Source organism: Heteronotia binoei, chromosome 9, assembly GCF_032191835.1.
Source record: "Heteronotia binoei isolate CCM8104 ecotype False Entrance Well chromosome 9, APGP_CSIRO_Hbin_v1, whole genome shotgun sequence".
NCBI classification, from domain to species: domain Eukaryota; kingdom Metazoa; phylum Chordata; class Lepidosauria; order Squamata; family Gekkonidae; genus Heteronotia; species Heteronotia binoei.
In genome coordinates, this window is record NC_083231.1 from 52,287,489 (window position 1) to 52,307,614 (window position 20,126).

The 20,126-nt window shown below is 39.2% G+C and overlaps 1 protein-coding gene across 5 annotated transcripts in view; it reads right to left on the reverse strand.

Moving 5' to 3' along the window:
* The window catches only part of RAPGEF2 (Rap guanine nucleotide exchange factor 2), a 252,297-nt gene that overhangs the window by 170,267 nt on the left and 61,904 nt on the right, over nucleotides 1–20,126 (reverse strand). For all 5 annotated transcript variants that reach the window (XM_060246577.1, XM_060246578.1, XM_060246579.1 and 2 more), the window contains exons 2-3: nucleotides 14,734–14,804; nucleotides 9,844–9,900 (exon numbers count right to left, since the gene is read on the reverse strand). In XM_060246577.1, coding sequence (XP_060102560.1) covers nucleotides 9,844–9,900; nucleotides 14,734–14,804 — 128 coding nt within the window. The remainder of the gene's footprint in view (nucleotides 1–9,843; nucleotides 9,901–14,733; nucleotides 14,805–20,126) is intronic.

The window sequence follows — 20,126 nt, forward strand, 5'->3', positions numbered from 1 at the left end:
TATGTTCTGCTTTGGTGCCAGAGTAAAATCGTTTCATACCAGAAGTGTGCGGCTCCTTTATTTTCCTGCTATATTAAATGGTGCATTGGCCGGGAAATAACGGGGTAAGAATTTTTCCTATCCCTTGGATGACTGCATGGCAGGAAGAGCGGACTAGGCGCCACAGTCACATTTTTGATCGAGTTCAGGTCTCTCCACCCTGGTGGGGGAGGGTGCCCAGTCAGCCAACCAAGATCCCGCGCCTGGTTGAACCGATGTGTGCAAGGAATTGAAATATCTTCAGGATTGTGAGTATGAATTGTCTGAGAATTCTGATTGCCTCTCCTTGGGAGAGAAGAAGGGTCTGATCACCCCTTGAGTTCTGTCTATTAGTCTCTGCTTTAGAGCTGAAGCACAGAAGCTAGGATCTGGGAGGATTTCTGTGGTGTGTGTGAATGAGAGACGAAGCCTCTAAGCGAGAGGGATTTTCTCTTGTGTAGTTCCCAGTAGGGAGATCTCACTGGGTCACAAGAGAAAGGGAGTGTAAATCCTCAGGGCTCCCTGGCTGCCAGACCCCTTACTGGCAGCTCCTGTTTTCTGTTTGAGAGACAGTTTGGTAGTAGTAGTAGTAGACCTTTATTGGCATTGAAGAGCCAGTTTGGTGTAGTGGTTAAGTGTGCAGACTCTTATCAGGGAGAACTTGGTTTGATTCCCCACTCCTCCACTTGCACCTGCTGGAATGGCCATGAGTCAGTCAAAGTTATCACAGTGCTTGTCCTTGAAAGGGCAGCTTCTGGGAGAGCCCTCTCAGCCCCACCCACCTCACAAGGTGTTTATTGTGGGGGAGGGAGATAAAAGAGATTGTGAGCTGCTCTGAGACTCTCGAGTGGAGGGCGGAATATAAATCCAATGTCGTCTCCTTCTGTTTTCCCTAGAAGTGTCTTGTCTAAATGTTTGGTGCCATGGGGAACTTAGAAGCCAGAATTCTGGAAAATGTCAGAGAATGGTAGTTCCACATGGGCAGGCAAGGCTCCTTTGTCCCTAAACCTCCCCTACAAGAAAAATCTAACTTTTGGATTTGAATGTCTTTTAGAATGAAGAGACCCGGCTTTGTAAGGTAACAAAGACCTCATTCCCCTTAATAAAATAAAGAACAGAAGAGCAATTATTTGATCTAAAATTAGATGAGGCCAGTTCTCAGGGGGAGGCCTGGAGATCTCCTGGAATCACAGCACAAAGTTCCAAGCTGCAGACTTAGTTTTCTCTGCAGAGTAATGGAAGTTTGGTGTGAGTGAGAGCTCGGAGCCTGGTTCCCTTGGGATCTCATCTTTCTTTAGACTTCCATTTTAGATCTCTAGCAATCTGTCCTGTCTGGATATGGCAACCCCATTCAGGAAATAAAACTAACTGCAGAGAATGTCGCCTTGCCCAAAAGTTCAGGTCTCTGTTAGTGTGACGAAGTCTGCCACCTGTCTGGCCAAGGTGGGACAGCAGACTTGCCAACTGATAGTCCAACACAGGTCCAAAGTCTGGTATTTCCCCCAGAAACACCAGGAAGGTAGGTTGCCACCAGACTGAATAAATCCTTTAGCACAGAGGCCCTAGTCAAGCCTCTGCCTATTAGGAAAACTCTAGAGAAAACCAAGCCACACCACTGCAGCAAGGGGTTCCCCAAGTCAGTTTTCACAAATTGATAGTAGGTACTTCCAAAGGCTAGTGGATAAGTTTGGCTCAGATTGTGGTGGCCCTGAAAGCAAATAACCACACAAATAAACTTAAAGGAAGTTTATTTTACAAAATAGGCATGAAAGCATTGGTTTTAGTGAGTTGTTCAATATAACTCGCTAACAGGGTATAAATTCAGAGAGCTAGATATTATCATACAGAGTTCAAATGTCCAGATGGAATCCAAGGGTTTCCCCAAATGGAATTATGTCAGGAGGCTGTTCAGCATAATAGGCTCTAGCCTAGGTTAGGCTAGGCAAAGAAATGTACTTATTATGTTATTTTTATGCCTCCCAGACACTCGTGGTGTAGCCAGTTAAGGCTATTCAGCTATCTTAGCACTAAAATTCAGTTCGTGCATGGCTACTGCATTACAGTAAACCCAAAAGAACTTAGGTTCAGCTCTTTTAAAATGCAGCAAGGATGCAAATTAAATAAATACAATTTATTGCCATGATTGAGAGAGAGATTCAGAGAGTTGTACCTTTATTTTTACCTTTAAAATGCTAGAACCAAATATCTCTGAGAAAGAGAGATTAAACTAGTTTTCTTAAATATTTACTGCTTCAGTTCTATAAATTCAGGCTCAAGGAAAGGCCTCTGAGCATGTACAGAAAGTGCCTAAATCAGCCCCAAATTGGAGCCTGGCTTAGGGAAGTTAAAGATTGCAAATTTGCAGTCCTCCTCCCCTTCCCCCCACAAGAACACCGTGGCGCAGAGTGTTAGAGCTGCAGTACTGCAGTCCTAAGCTCTGCTCACAACTTCCTGAATTTGATTCCGGCGGAAGCTGAATTCAGGTAGTCGGCTCCAGGTTGACTCAGCCTTTCATCCTTCTGAGGTTGGTAAAATGAGCACCCAGCGTTGCTGGGGGGAAAGTGTTGATGACTGGGGAAGGCAATGGCAAACCACCCCGTAAAAAAAAAAGTCTGCTATGAAAATGTTGTGAAAGCAACGTCACCCCAGAGTCGGAAACAACCGGTGCTTGCACAGGGGACTTTTCCCTTCCTGCCCTTCCCCCATTGGGAAGGAATGCTAATCTTCTTCTCTTTACTCAATCTGAAATCTTTAACAGAACCAGAAAAAAGAAGAAATTTGGTGATTTGAAAATCTTAATTGTGTGACTAAGTTGATGGAAAACTCCAGGTGTCATCTTTTTCACATGCAAATAAGGAAACATCTAGAGCTTGAATTTTCTCCTCTCATAATCGGAAAGAAAATCTTGTCTCTGATACAAAGTTAATCCTGTCTCCTTAAGAGAAGTAAATTGCCAGCATCTTTGCAAAGAGTCAAAGTTTTCTCTTTTGCAAGGAATTTATGTCCTAGCAACTTTCACTGGATTTTGGCTACGAAAACTTTTGCAGACAATTTTTAGCTGTTTTAGGAAAGAAAAGGCACTTACCCAAATTTAGTCTTAATTGTAGAAATACGAAGTGTAAAATCTGAACCCCCACCAGGCAGATATCTCACCTTCCCCATCTTGTGTTTATATATATGCCCCATGGTATCAAAGGGGAGGAGGCACAATTGAGATATTTTTCTGAATTCTCATATTCTCCTGATTTTGGGTCTAAAAGATATAAATTCAAACTTTTGAAATTCTGCAAGAATGCCTCCACAAACAAAATGAGTAGTTCTAGATGCCTGGAAGGAAGATGTATATACGTTCAAATAAGCAAGCCAGTTTGAAAGCTTCTTGGCTTGCTCAAAACACTACTGTTTTGCAAGGGTGCCAGTCTCCAGGTGGAACCTGGAGATCACTCCCAAAAATATAATGTAATGCCCAGAACATTAAGGCTACTGCCTCTGGGAAAGAAAGTGTCCAAGAAAATGAACTGCATGCCTTGTAATCTTCAAATTTGATTCAGACATTCAGAAATCTCCAGCCTGGAGCTGGCATCCCAAAGTTCCACTTACAGCTAATCTTTCTTTGCTAGAGAAAAGACCCTGCCTTTAAACTGCCTTGAGGCTAAGAGTTCTTCTAGATTAGAAGCTATTCCTCTGATAATTTATTTTGTTTTGCTTTACCTTTTGAGTATGAGAATATTCTTCTAGTGGCCATTATCAGTTTCCCTCGTACTTAGATTTTGTAGCTTTAATTTTAAGGGGAATATTTATAAGATATTTAGATTGTGATCTCCTTTGTTTTAAAGAAATGGTGCACCTAACAGATCTCTTGTTAAGTTTTTTTGATCTGAGATAATGGGTTAAAATTTATATTTGCAATCTAGGGCTTATATGGAACATCTATTCTGCTAAAGAAATACAGTATCCAACCTTTTGGAAATTTTATTTCTCTTGTGATTTTTGTTAAGTACATCTCATACCAGAAGCATGTGGTCTTCAGGTGTTGCATCTGGCAGTTTTTCTGTCTTACTTTGGGCTACTTCCCAATTTTTCATTCATTTGGATCCGGGGGTTCCTTTTGATGTTGGTCCTGAGTTTTTATTTTCTAAAAAGAACAGTGTTTTGATGTTCTGCCTCACAAAATTTGGTTTCCACAAGACCTCTTTTCATTTGAAGTTATAATGTGTTATAGAGAAACATCTATACCCTTCCCTGGGTGGAACTGCCCTTTCACTGTGCATCTTCTCTCTTAAGTCTTGAGAAACTAATACTTTGTTTTACCAGTGATCCAGTTATTCTCAGCGTCATGTTTCCTATGGAAATACCTTTCCTAGATTTGTTGATAATTTAGTAGGCAGGATTCCTGAAAACTCTTGGTCTTCATTGGAAATCTGGACTTTAATAATGTTCTGCATTCCTCAAATATATATCTTCATTTGGTCTCTTGATGTCATTTATAGTTATGTTCCATCTATGAACTGTGCATATCAATCTTCCTATTCAGCTAAATGGTGATCCTCTTACTTGTGGAAAGAAGAAGAAGAAGAAGAAGATATTGGATTTATATCCCGCCCTCCACTCCGAAGAGTCTCAGAGCGGCTCACAATCTCCTTTACCTTCCTCCCCCACAACAGTCACCCTGTGAGGTGGGTGGGGCTGGAGAGGGCTCTCACAGCAGCTGCCCTTTCAAGGACAACCTCTGCCAGAGCTATGGCTGACCCAAGGCCATTCCAGCAGGTGCAAGTGGAGGAGTGGGGAATCAAACCCGGTTCTTCCAGATAAGAGTCCGCACACTTAACCACTACACCAAACTGGCTCTCTACACCAAAGAGGCATCTATATGCTTATCTATCATATTTTATGCCTCCAACAATAGTATATTGTTAGAGCTTGACTTTTTCTGAGTGTTTTGTTCAGAAAATTCTTTCTATGTTTCATGTTCTTACCATGGTAGGACTCCAATTCTGCTTGATTTTGTGTTTCAATCCAGTCTCCAGTCCTGGCCAGGCTTGCTACTGGATAACACATTTCCATTCAATTGTTTTAAGTTTCTGTCTCTCTGTTAATTCAACCTTCTTTGTCAAGGTGTATTAACCAGAATTTGCTTTCCAGGATTGTTTTGTTATATATGAAGAAAATTGGGATCTGCAATTAAAGTTTAGTGCATCATTATTATATAGTAATTTTAAGAATTACTGGTATGTCTGCTAAGAATTGTTTAAGGATTAACTATTATTTGCTTTTAGGATTTTTGTTGTTAAAAGTTTATTGAAACCCAACTCTCATACCTATGTGAGAAGCACAGAACAAATTTTGGATAAGCTGACACGGAGGAAAATGCGGTTCAGTGGAACTTGAACACCCCACTGATGTCCAATGGTTTAAATTCTCTAATCCAGTTCTCTAATCATTTTGGGTCTGAACCCTCGCATACATGTATGTTAAAGCTGGCATTGTTCTATTGAGGCCTCAGTTTTGTTTTGTGTTTGTTTTTGAAGTTTTCCTTCCCTTTTTGTGACCATTTTCATAATCCAGGGGTAACTCCAACTCTGGTAATTCCTTTTTGGAGCTCCTAATTTTGTGCACAATTTTATGTTTCTATTTTAAGATTCATATCTGTTGCAACAAAAATAAAAAGCCTCTCATGAACCCCTGGGTGCTCGTTTTCTATATAGATATGCACTAGCCTGAATCATGAGAGGTGATACATAGGTTTGTATTGTGAATTTGTGTTCTGCATAATGTATGGTGTATGAAATCTGCCCTTTAACACTGGAAGGGTAGAGACCTTGTCAAACTGAAACTCCATGTGAGGAGGCGGAAGTCTCCTGTCCAAAGCAAGTGTGGTAATTTAGCTAATGTGTGCAACCCTATCTCAACAGGGTTGGACTCAAGTTATAGCAATTTGTGGACAACCAAAGAAAGCTTTAAAGGGAAAAAGCACCTATTATTGCTGTTTTATTTGTTTGTTTCTCCAAGTATGTTTTCCATGCTCTTCCATATCTACCTAGAGGTCCTGAAATTTGCCTGGTCATGTCTCATTGATGTTGGAACGAAGGCCTCCCCGAGAACCACATCCAAACTGAGTTGTGGAGAAAACTCATTTCCAGAGAAATTCCTCTGCCTAGCAAAAGGCTGGTTGCCCCAGCTGATCACAACAGCAGCCCCACTGCCACTTCCAAGTTGTGCTTCCAGGAAAAGAAATTCCTTTTGACTGAAATAGAAACAGATTTCCCTGTGAAAAGATTGTCATGCATAGAGCACGCAAACTCTCCATGAACTCAAGAAAGAAGACCTTTTGTTAGACTAAGGGAGGAGGGGAACAAGGAATTAGTCAGGAAATGGTTTTTGTATTGTAATAATGTGGCCAGGTGTGGACTGCCCATGGCTGGCAATGTTTCCATGTATGTCTGAATGTGTGTATCTTAATCACCTAGGCTACAACAAGGTGTTTGCCATAAAGGCACATGAGTTGATTCAGTTTATAGCATGTCACTTGCAAATGTCTCTTATGTGTTGTAGAAATTGAGATGAGTTCTAGTATTCTTACATAACTAGTAATGTTTTATTGATAAAGAAATAAATTCTCTAGGATCCTAATCTAATGTCCTAATCTAACTGGCAGAGTAACTGCCCCTATACTCTGCCACCATATTCCTCACTGCAGGCTGAAGTCCTTTAGTAAATGACAGTTCCTATGTTCATCTGAATAGGAGGATCTCTTTGACACTGATAAAGAATCTTGATTTCCTGGACTACCAATCTTCCCTCATCCAGAATCTTGAGGACAAAGCAATGCCTAAAGAGGCCCTTATGCACTTAATAGAGACTAGCACTATTAAATTGTCCATTAAAGGAGAATCACTTATTTTATAAAGTGACAGTGGCAAATTTCCACAATACATTTACAGGATACACATTAAATGCACTCTATAGTAAATGTTTATACTCTATTTTAGGGATTTTTAAGAAAACTGAACAGAGCTTCTTTAGAAGTAGGTGCACTGCAGCCTATTTCAAGGTTAGATTCACCACCCTCTCTCTCAAGGAGCTATTAACTACCTCTCATACCCAATCACCACCACCCCTGGAAGAATTAATTAGCCAGGAAGGGCAAAGGTCATACAAACAGGTGATAAGCCTCAAACCCCCAAGGATCCTGCTCACGTCCTCAGAAGCTTTAAAGTATCTCAAACAACCAGACAGATGCACTCGCACCATCTGATTCTGCCACTGCTAATGTAGAGACCAAGTTGAAATGGATGAAGAGATTGTATCTGCAAAGTATTAAGCAAAATGGTCACAAAAGGTCACCAAGCAGTCCACTACCACCTGAGGGCCAGATCCCAACACGCCTCTGACCACATGGAACACTTGACCTATACTGTGCAGAAGCAATGGTGATGGGGAAGTGTGTGTGGTGGGGGGGGCGGGTTTTGGGAGTGCTGCCATCATCACCAGAGTTTGTTTTAAAATAAGCTTCTGTCTACACCCTACTAGGTTCATTCTGAGTTCTCCTCCACTGTCACTGAAGCCATCTTGTCTTTTCATTGTCTGCAGCCACTCAGTAAACCAAGCGGCTACCTGGGCTCTAATGCTTGAGAGAGGGTACTTAGGAGCAATCATGACAACCACTGGATCATCTCATCATTCCAGAAGTCCACCAGGTCACCACTAGGAGCACCAACCATATCAATAGGAAAATCCCCTAGAGCAGGGCTCAAGGGGCAGATCATTTTAATAGAGCCCCTACCCCTGCAGAGTCTGTGAGTCTAAACCAGGGGTGCCTAAACTTGCTTAAGAGCCACACACAAAGAATAAATGTCAAAGCAACATAAACTTTAAATGCATTCTCCAAGCCAGTGGCTGGTTTGGTTTGGAAAAGTGATTTAAAGAGACAAATGACTTCTCCATGTCAGGTGACTGGGCAGGGGAGGGGTTTAGAGACACACAATACAGAATATGCATGTGGCCACCCCTTGTCTAAACCCAAATTAGCAATCTGTCCATGAAAAATCAACCATCTTCAATTCTTTCACCCTCAGATCAAATTACTAGCATATACAGACCACTCTATACTCTGAGTCAGTTTGTATCATCATAGAACCACTACAACAGATCAAAGGCATAAATGTGTGTAATGGAAAACCAGGGTGCACACAAAAGTCAAGGACATCATAATCCATTCTCTGGTACTTCATATACAGCAATCTGCATCCTTGAGGAAGGAAAAGAAACAGGTACACTAAGCATGTTTCCAAAATTATTTTCATGTTTAGAAACTGTAGCAGCCAGAAGTCAAACTTACTGGTAGGTGTTGCAGTTTTAAAAATTTTCAGGTAGTAGTCTGCTCCCAAATCCAAATCAAACAACCACCATGATGGATCATAGAGCATGCTACAGTTAAGGGGAAGAGACTGTCACAATGTTTTTGGGTCAAAGGTAAACTGGCTACTATAATGAGGCCATGACTTTGAATTTAGAGACTCTCAATTTCAAAGTAAGCAATGGCTGCCACAAACAACAAGAGGAGAAAATGAAACGTGAGCTATATGCATGCAACCAGCTCACCACTGCCCTCCCTCTACTAATCCTTTGAAATTTGCAGCTAAGTTTCTTTCTCATTCTGCCACAGCACTGCGAGGAGCAACTACTACATATTTCACCTAAAAGCTGAACTTAAAAACCACCATTAGAACCAATAGACATAAATTTCTCACTTTTCCAAAGGAGAATTGTGGAGAAACGCCATTTTAGGCAGTGGTGGTGCTTCATTTGGCAGGGGTCAGTAAATCCCTCAGCCGGCTTTGTAGCCTTCCCCTCACTCCCCCCCCTCCCTTCCAGAGCCAAACCAACAACGCTAGGGGGAAAATCTCCTAGAGAGGCAGGAAGTGCTATTGTTGCTTGCATGTGTTAGGCAGGAAGAGAAGCCAGATTTGAACTGGGGCTCGAGCGAGCATGTGGTGAGCAATGGAGGCTCCTGCCGGGGAGGCCCCCAGGCAGGCGGACTAAGTAAGTAATTCACAAGACAGGGCAAGTTTAGATCAGGGCCAGCAGGATGCGTTTATAATCAACTTTTCTTTGTTATGCTGTGTGCTGTGCTGTGCTAATTTTGTAGCTGCAACTGTTTTTGTTTTGTTTTTCTTTTCCTATATTTTTCTCTTTTAAATAAATGTTTTTTCTGTTTTAAATGCTGGCAGTCAATCTCTGTACCACATAGATCCCCAGACCGCTTTAGACCATGCTGTTTTTAGGAAGGGGGCCCCAGGGAAGGGGGAAGGCATGCAGTTGGATAAGGTGCCAATCCTCCAGGGGTGCCCCAAAGAAGTGCTGAGGTCTCTGTGAAACCCAAGTACAGGGTGGCAGAGGACCTGGAGGCCTAGCCTCACAGCTGGAGAGGGGGATTGGGAGTCCTGTTCCTCTCAATCTGAACCCCGGGACTGAGCAGGTGGTGGCAGCGAGCCCAAGGGGCAGGAGGAGAAATAGCTCCCTCCAGGAGTTGGCGACTCAATAGGGAGCTGGCGGGACCGGGTCTGAAGGCAGAATCGGGCCGGTTCCGTCACAAGAAACATCACTGAATTACTAAGCAAAACAGAGGTACTATGTGGCCAGAACTAGCTACAGAAACGTTTCTCTCTTAAGCATGATAGGATAAAACTGCAGCCTTTTCATCAGCTGCAGAAAGCTGAATTCCTTCATGCAAATTAAGTTGGCGCTCTACATAAAAATCATACAACGTGAATCTACAAACTGTCACCTAAGCAAATATGATATAAAAACTAAGATCACACTTACTAGTACAGAACTTCATTTGCTTCATGCCTCTCGTATCTCACTGTTTCACACATCATTCTGTAACGACAGAAAGTTTACCATTTACTCTTTTTACCATTTATAATTAAAACCTTTGCTTATCAAACATTCTAAACCATATAGCAATCACATGTTCATGTATCTAGCTTTCAAAATAATATACTTCAGCAATTTTATATTTTCCACAAATCTGTGCACTGTTGGCAGTTACCTTACTCTTACGTTGTTACAGTTACTATCCAATCTAAAGCAGTGCATGCTGATAAAAGCTACTGTCGCTGTATGTTTACCCTTCAGCAGTTTCTCTTTACGTTTTCTTTAGAAGACTGTGTTCTGTTTGTGCTTTTCTAAGATGTGCTTAGAACCAAACTGTATAGCACTGCTATGTTCATTCTCAGATAATTCTCATAATTCATCAGAAGCAAGGATTTTATTGTAAAGACAGCAAGAAAAAAAATTTCTAATAGATAACAGCTAGACAGGAAATGAGAAACTATTTGTAGGTCCATTGGAAGCAATCCAGATGCTTTCTTCAACAGAATGGCATGAGAAACATTTGAGAATGGCATGTAAAAACAAAAGGAATCAAAGGCAGAACCCCCTGTGTAATATGTAAAGGAAAATAATGTAAACGGCACACACCCAAACATGGTAAATAAACAAACATTAACTTTTCTAGTACTAATCTGTGACCTGGATAGGGTTACCAGGTCTTACCTGGGTTCCAGCAGGGGGAAGTTTTTCACATACGCTTTGCCCATCTATTTCATTTTCTGATAATATATTCCATTTTTCCTCAGGAAAAGATGTTCTCACTCCCATGGCTCCAGAATTTTTGGAAAATGTACATATCTATACATCTGGAACTTTTCAGTTCCAAGTAAACTCTTATGATCCAAGGAGAGGGGTGAAGTTTTTTCCAGTGCAAAGAAAAGTCTTTCAAGTTACCTGTGGCTTCCAAATCTAGGGTTTCCAGCCTCCTGCAAGGGACTGGAGGTTCCCCCAGTTTTGGGGCCTCAATCCATTGGCACAGAACTGGGGGCCCCAAAACCGGGGGAAACTCCACCCTCAGTGGGAGGCTGGGAACCCTGGATTTGGAAATCACAGGTGACTTGAATGACTTTTCGTTGCATTTGAAAAGCCCTCAACCCTCCCTGGATCATAAGAGTCTACTTGGAACTGAAGAGCTCCAGATATATAGATATGTACAGCTTCCACAGATGCTGAAGCCATGGGAAGGAGAACATCTTTTCCTGAGGAAAAGTGGAATATGTTGCCAGAAAATGAAGGAGATGCAATATTTAACTTTATCAACTAAAGTTATTTTAACATTTTAGCAACAAAACATGAATCATTTAAAACTGAGTTGGCATATAAATTTGTATTACTTGGCACTTTTAAGAAATTTGAAAGTATAAATACCATCATCTTCTATAAGCACGACATTAAGTATTCCCCATACTAAAGAGAGAGTTGCAAATGGCTGCATTCTATACTACCATAACTAATCTTTATTTTTGTCATCTCACAGGTAGTATTTGAAAAATTTTGTTGTAAAGTGTGTTATTTGTACACTCATACTCATAATACAGCTAGCAGCATATTCATCTACTGTCAAGCTTTGTAACACTGAAGTTTTCAACAGTGCATTATCATATACACAGCATATTAACTATTGACAAAATCAATCATTTTAAAATAAAGATTCTTCCAGTATTGATCTCCAGTACACACTGGAATTATTAAATGTTGTAAATTGTTTTATATAAAAATTTTCACACCACACTTAGAGTACAACTTTCCTCATTCCAAAAGAGAAACTATTTCAATTGAGGGTTTTTTTTCCCCAATACTCCCCACTTTTTCCGATGGAAATTTTTTTCTCAAAGTTTTGTTTTTGAATTCTTCTTGAGGTGTTTTTCCCCCAGGCCATCACATCTTTACAGATGACATCTCAGAAGTCAAGGTTTCATCACTTCTTATGTTACTAATTAATTTTCTAAATCTGAAGAAGCTTTCATTAAAATGCTGTATATCCCTAAAATAAAATTTCCCTTTAAACATTTTAACAGAACAATATGTCTAGAAGAATTCTTCTGAAAAAGTCAAAAGATATAATTTGCAACCTTATTTTCAGGAAATAAAATGATTATGTATTTCAATGACCTGCACCCAAATTCTGACATGTTTATGTAAAGCAGACCTGGAAATTAAAATGGTATAATTGGAGGACAGGAATAAAGAAATATGCCACATATACTAGATCAGGGTGTCAAACATGCAGTTTGGGGGCTGAATTAGGCCCCCGAAGGGTTCCTATCAGGCCCCCGAGCAACTGGCTGTCATCTGCTTCCTTTTCCCTATATCTTGCTTCCTTCTGCATAACAACTTGCTCTGGAAGGCTTGCTCAATTGCACAGGATCCACAGAGGCAAACCTCTATGTTCTCCATTGGCTGTGGCTCCTCCCTTGGGGAGGAAGGGGAGACGAATAGCTTACTTTGCCAGGCTCTCTCAATTGAACAACAGAGCTACTGAGCCAAGCCTCTCTTCCTTCTATTGACTGAGGATCCTCCTCCCCATTCCCCTGGGGAAGGAAGGAAAGAGTCAGAGTTTCCTTTGCCCAGTTCCCTGGGTCCCATGGGAGAAATACAAAGAAAGCATCTTTAATTGTTAATTTTTAATTAACTTAATTCTGAATTGTATCTAACTATTTTAATTGTTTTAATGTATTGATGGATTTTAGTGTAATCATGGTGTAAACCATGTCATGTGAGCCGCCCTGAGCCCGCTTCGGCGGGGGAGGGCAGGATATAAGAATAAAATTATTATTATTATTATTAAAACCAATGTGCTAACATTTTAAGCATGTTTTAAGTTTTTTAAAAAATATATTTGTGTTTGTGTTCTTTATAAAATTTATCTCTCTGCTACTTAATCTTAAATAGGTACACACATGGCCTGGAATGGCTTGGCCCAACCCGACATGGCCCGATCCAACAAAGTCTCATTTATGTCAGATACAGCCCTCATAACAAATGAGTTTGACATCCCTGTACTAGACTATTACCAATATTAAAATGGTTCCTCTTCAATTTCAGGCAGATTCTTATTTGTCTATAGCAGGGGATCTTCCAAAGTAAATAAAAGTCTTTCAAGTAATGTATGAGTTACAAGTCACATATTAGCCCAGAAAAAATTACTATGTTCACTTACTTTGTTTATTCCTACTATTCCAGGGTAGGCAAATAAATCTCCCTCAAAAGATTTATCAGAAGATGAACAAACAGATTACAGCCTTTGAGATTTGTGACAGAAATTTAAGATTCCCCAGTGCCACTTCTATCAGCAGCTATGGTTCTTAATTTCATGTCACTATATTTATTTTCAGTTTTCCTATGAAAAATTTTTATGATCAGGCTATTAAAATCTGAACCCCAATAAAGCTGTATTTCTCCTCAAAGTTCATGCAGATAACAGTTTGGGGAGGGAAAATGCAGAAACTATGGCGGTTTTGTCAAGCTTCATATAAGGGTAAGATATATCAAGGCAGCTATTGGAACACAGACATTCCAGTAAAAAAAAAATGCATTCTATTTCAGAAGGCAACTGTAAAACGTGGATTCTGTTTGGAATTGCTAAATATACTTAACAGCATTAATCTAAAATATTTCCATTCACATATCAGGAGTTAAGAGACTTCTAAGAGTGTTTAACAGATTCAATTCCCACCAGCTTCCTTCTCTATAGAGATGCATGACAGCAATTAAATACTTTACTTATAACCTACATTGAAGCAAACTATTTTAATTAAAAAGTTAATTTCATAAGAACACAACTCTCAGGATACACTTGTTCCAATTAAGTACAAGATAAAATTGATGACAGATAATGAAGGAACATTTACTTCCTTTTTTAATATGTGGCCCAACACTTCTTAGTGGATTTTTCACAGCTAAGTATCAGGCAGTTTCCAGAAGAAGCCATTTTTCCCACTTTGCATTTGAGAATAGTTATTAGCAAATTACAATATTCCACAGTGCAAGCCTGAGAGCTGTTTTACTCTCTCTCTCACACTCACACACAAACACATACACTTTATGTCAATAATTTCTCCAACATAGCTTGATCAGAGCATTATGACAGGCATCAATAAATACCAAAATTCAAATATAAAAACACTAAAATAATTTATTATGTTATTACCATACCTTACAGGACATTTAAATAAATATGGCTGACACTTCTTGCATCTTCTTGCATGGGAGGGACAGTGGCTCAGTGGTAGAGCATCTGCTTGGTATGCAGAAGGTCCCAGGTTCAATCCCTGACATCTCCAACTAAAAAGGGGCCAGGCAAGTAGGCATGAAAAACCTCAGCTTGAGACCCTGGAGAGCCGCTGCCAGTCTGAGTAGACAATACTGACTTTGATGGATCCAGGGTCTGATTCAATATAAGGCAGTTTCATATGTTCATCTCTGAGCCACTTGGTTAATCACCAGCGGTTAAAGAGAGAGTACAGATTAATTTTGATTAAATTAATAATTCATGACATCAGTTGACATCACGAAGACACTGCCTAAAATTCATCTTCATCCCAAATCTGTGAAGTTTAATTTCAGGAGAGCAGGTTTTTCAAAAAATCAACTTAAAATGCAAAAAAGAACTGGAAGATCACCCCAGGCATCATGCCTGGATGGTCTTTTACATTATGCCTAATTCCTGGTCTCTGCTATTAGTCCAATACTCAAAACATTTATTATTCTGTTGCCGAAAAACATAAATATTCATCTTCCATCTTATAAAGAATAACAATGTAACACATAACTACCACCAGCCACCATGGGATGGCATATTAACATTGGACGTCATACCTGAGCTGGTGTTCTCTCAGATTTGACAAGGCTTCCATTCCATGTAAATAAGAATACACTACCTCCAGATCCTAGGGAAAAAAAATAACACAATCATTAAAATTTGTGATAGAAACACGTCAAATTCTTATTTACAGTGGCTAGGTTAAAGGGCTAAGGAAAACTGTCTTCAGAATAAGGGAATTGGTCTTATTAGAATTGCAGAGGGGATATGTATACATTCCTGTGATTCTTTGGAGAAATGGCAGAATAAAAATATGAAAATGTAATATTAAAAACAGAAAATATTGGGAATTTAGGAGAATTTATCTATTCCATTTTACAAAACACTGTAGCATCCAAAATAAAAGCACTTGTTTTGAATACTTAAACAGAAAAACTGAAATAAAAGGGTTTTTCTTAACCATGAAATGACTTAATTCTTTACTAACGCCCACCCTTTTCCTATTACAAACCTTAAAGTTATGTCATAAACTTGGCTGTTATAATAGGAGCTGGAATGAACACACACACATACACAACTACAGATGTCCCTGAATCATATTTTAGTAAACCTAAATGCCATTACTAAATACACTATAGCAGAATTTTAAAAGAATATATTAAAATGAATGTACATTATTTTTAGAAAAGTTCTTTTTATACCGGCAAATTAAAATTGAGATTAAATTTTAAAATGTTCATTTTTATTAGTCGGTAATGTTTTTATTTGTTTTTGTTTTTACACAAAGCTTTCTGGATTTCAATGAGACAGTCTCCATTATAGGAAAATGAGACAGTCTCCATTATAAGAATAATGTTATAAGAAAGGGGGCAGTAACGGTTTGTGCAGTTTTCTGCATATACCTAGAATTTTAAAAAACAAACTTGGGAATTCAGATAGCAGCAAACAACACAAAAATTTAACCAACACGGTAAATTTGGAATAATCTGATGAAAAACAGAGAATGCAGGGACAGTCCTAAAGGAACGGACCACAGATTCATCTAGTCCAGCACCCTGTTTCCCACAGAGGTCAATGAGATGCACTGGGAGACCTACAAATATAGATTAAAGGTTTACCCCAGCAACTGGTAGGCAGAGGTACATTGCCTCAGAACATGGAAGTTAGCCATTATGGCTAACAAGGCCAAATGATGGATTACTTTAAAAAAAATAATTGTTCCTCTCCTTCCCCCAACTGGGGCCACCTTTCTCTCCCAACACTGCATTTCTCTTCAGTCCCATGAACAGAACAGCAGCCATCATCTGGCCATAACTAATACAGCTATGCTTCAGGCACTGAAGCATTGAAGGGTCACTGCAATACTGCAAGGGGCCTCTGGTTTCACTGAGAAAGGTATATGGAGGATGCAGCAGAATGTCACCACCAACCATATTTCCCAACAGGAAAGAATCCCATGAAACAAGATGCAGTGGTCCCACCCCCAATGGAACAACAGGCTTCAAGTGTTATCTAGATAATATCAACATCAAAGTGCCCCTGCAAGTGACTTCCAGTCCATAGTGAAGGTAGAACACCATTCCACAATAAGGTCAAGCCCTAAGGGTGTATCAGGACAGTGGCAGATGGACAATGCATGTAAAAGCCATTACAAACACAAAACATAATATGTATGAAAGAACAACACAATGATAACAGAAATATAATGGCAGTCTCATTTAATTTCTATTTCAACATTTTATAGAAATTTATAGGTAAAAAATGAAGTACTAGTCTCCCAGCTATATAAATAGCAACCTTGTTTTTTTGGCAGTATACAAACACGTGAGGTTAGATCTACCGAAATCTGCGCAGAGTCACTTTTTCTACCAAAAAAGCCCTGTATACATGAGGTTGTCTTTCTATTGCAAAAGGATAAGCTCAATCATCAAAATGAAATGAAAGTAATTTTTTTCTATTAATGTTGTTCACAGGATCACAGCAGATGGAAACTTGGAAAATTAAGGAAACTTTCTGCACTATTGTTCTCAATCCTCTCATTCGTGTACTATTCAAAGGAATTTCTTTTCCACCAGATGTCTGTCAACAGATTTAGTGTGAAACAAAGGTATATTTATTAAGAATTCTTCAACAGCTGGCAATACCAGTAAGTGCCATTAGCTGAAGTAACAAGGGTATACTGTCATTCCAGAATTAAGGCGGAAGGTGTAAGCTACTTTCACAACATGTGTTTTGGATATGTGTAGGACAAGGAACAAAGAAGCTGCATATAACAGCAGAGAAAATGGATAAAAACTGTACAAATAATTTTAGCTGCTGCAGAATTTGCATTTCTGTCATTTGTGGTCAGGCAGTGTATTATACCAACAGTTGATTCTGAAGACTGTGAGAACTCCTGAAAAGCTGTTCCACAGAACAGGAAGAATAGAGCTTCTATTTGGAAATAGCTCCCCCTGGCATTCATTGGTGATTGAGGAGGAAATTCTAAAAAACATTCACAGGATTCTTACTGCACATCTCAGTTTCTGTAATAGTAAAAGACTCAGTAAACTAAGTACGCATCTAAATACTCATCTCTTACATGGTGTACAATACTGAAAATATTATCTCCTTAAATCAGGCCATCATACACACCTTAGATCTGGGCAAAGCACACTGATGTTCTGATCACATCTATATATGCTAAGCTATGAAGCATACCTCAAAAAATGACTTAAAATATTACTCTCTATTGGATCTGGAGACATTCAAAAACAAGTTAAAGCAGGTCAAAAGCATACAGGACAGACCCACTACGGAGAAAAAACTTTACCAAGCCATTGTTCAGACAGTTTTCAGTCAGCAATCTGGGTTTTCCAAAAAATTTTCTAATGTCCTAATAGAATGTAATTAGTATATCTGTTTTGACATGTCTCTAAATAAAATTATAGAAGTATCCTATGTTCCTGACTATTTGATTAAGAAAAATAATCAGGTATTCAAAGCTCATTTTATTTGAGCAATACCTCTAAATACAACCAATATAATGTGTACTTCCCTTACACTGTTTATAGGGGGAAGCACTAAAAATTGTTGACACTAATTTTAGCATACTCAAAGAACTGTGCATGACATTCCAAGAAAGATTTGTAATTACCAACATAATTCATATATATACTATTTCCTGTGGAACAGTAGTATATTCATCTGTGCTTTTTTGTGCAACATATACAGCACAATACTTATGTCTAAATGTTAAAATTCATGTAAGGTACCTGATGTGTGAAATTATTCTTAAATAGAAATGGAATCTGATTATTTCATAAACCAACATGAAAAAGAAAGATTATTAAAGTTTTTATTTATGATTTGATATTGCTGCTGGAGTAGCCATGTTAGTCTTCTGTACTAAACACAAGAAGCGTTGTGGTACCTCATAGACTAAAAGATTGATTTGATTGTACCATAATGCCTTTATGGGCTAGAGCCCATTTCATAAGATGCATAATACAAACTTCAATATGCAAAGGGAAATGTGTTTCTTTGTGCACACAAGTGTGTACACATGTACACAGTTGGGCTACAAGGCCATGAAATAAGTCAACAATACCATTCTGCTGTTTACATAGAACTAACAGGTAGAAATATAAGTGAACACAGATTTAACATAAAAATGGCAATACTCAGAAACATGGGGAAATATTTCAGCACCCTCTACTCCTTACCTGAAATTCACCATTCCTTAAAGAACTTAAAGGGAAAATTAGAGTATGAAATTATTTAATTACTATCTATCAATAGGTTTAATAGCAGTAAATAGGGTTCTAAAAGAAGTGACACCTTTCTCAGCCACTAAAGATGTTTTTGCTTAACATAATAAAGATTATGCTAGGTAGTGTACGCATCCTTCATAGTTCTGGAATTTTGCAGTAAAACATCACATGTGCTCTGCATTTCACGCACAGAACTGTTAAGCTGTGTTAAGCAACAAGCTGCTTCAAGGCTTTGCGGCAGGCATGTATTTTAATGAAAATCCAGAGACTATCCCTGAAAATCCAGAGACTATCCCAGAAGCTGAAAAGGAGAATAATGTAAGATCTCAGAGTATAAATGAAGTAAATAAATAATGACGGGAGACTACTATGTTCAAGAATTCCTGACAAACATGTAAATATGTTTCCACAAGGTGGCAGGCTGAGCCATCTTTAGTCCTAAAGAGACTGAGGGAAAATAACTTCCCTGTAACATGCAGTTCTCTGTTAGCAAGTATGTGTTTCATACACCACAGTTTTGAATACTTTGGCTTTTACCTCATCTTGAGCTACTATTTTGAAAATGACAGATATGAATACACTAGAGTTTTTTGAGGGGAAGGGTTTAAAGGAAGAATTCTCTCTGCATATCCAGAGTAGGCAATACAACAAACATAATTTTGTCTGATGGGCACACATGTAGATTGTTGCCATACTTGAGCATTTGCCTGCCTCTAACTCCATCCCCTCCCCTCCTGATACAAGGTCTTTCTACTTTGAGAAGACATAGATCAAATGCCAATTCAGTGCGATGTTTGAGTAAAGACACTTTGGTGAATTGGAGTCTTTTTCCCAACAGTGGTTCAGAAGCGTGACTCCAGTTCCCCAGAACCATATGCAGATACCACAGCCAACAGCAGTTTGAGTCATGGTTTCTCAAAACAGGATTGAAGGTTTCTCTCATGCTCAGTTTATCTAGGCCAGGGAATTTATTTTTCTTCATCTTACACACCTAAGAATATGGCAAAAAATACTATACACAACAGAAGACTATATACAGAGAATGAAAACTAGATGAAAAGGTAGGAAGGAAGGAAGTGCACCTGAAGAGAGAGGGTGCTTTCATGCCTAAACATGAGCTCTACAACCTTCCATATTGTGGCTCTACAAAGCCCATCAAGTAGAATGCACAGAAACCATGCAAAACAATTATGTGAGGCAGCTGATAAACAACTTAACCAAACTTACTATAAATTTAAAGGCCGATCACAGAGACTGGAAACTTTATTTCGCACTTCAAGTCCTTACAACTTTATCCAATGCACCACCATGACCAAGAAAGTCAGAAGGTCTCCTGAACAACATGAAGCACTACAATTAGGGTCACCACCTTCCAGGTTAGGCTTGGAGAGCTCCCCAAATGACAACTGATCTCCAGGCAGCAGAGATCAGTTCCCCTGGTGAAAATGGCTGCTTTGGAGGTTGGACTGCATGGCATTATACCTCACTACCTTCCTCCCCAGTTTCTACCCCCAAAATCTCCAGGAATTTCGCAACCTGGAGCTGGCAACCCCAGCTATAACATATTCATTAGATTATTGTATATGCCAAAATTGGCACGAGCAAACATACAGAATAATCTTTCAAATGCACTCATTAGTTCCTTGTCTCAAGGAAAACAGTTGCTTACTTTCCCTGTAAGAGACAAGTAGAGTGTT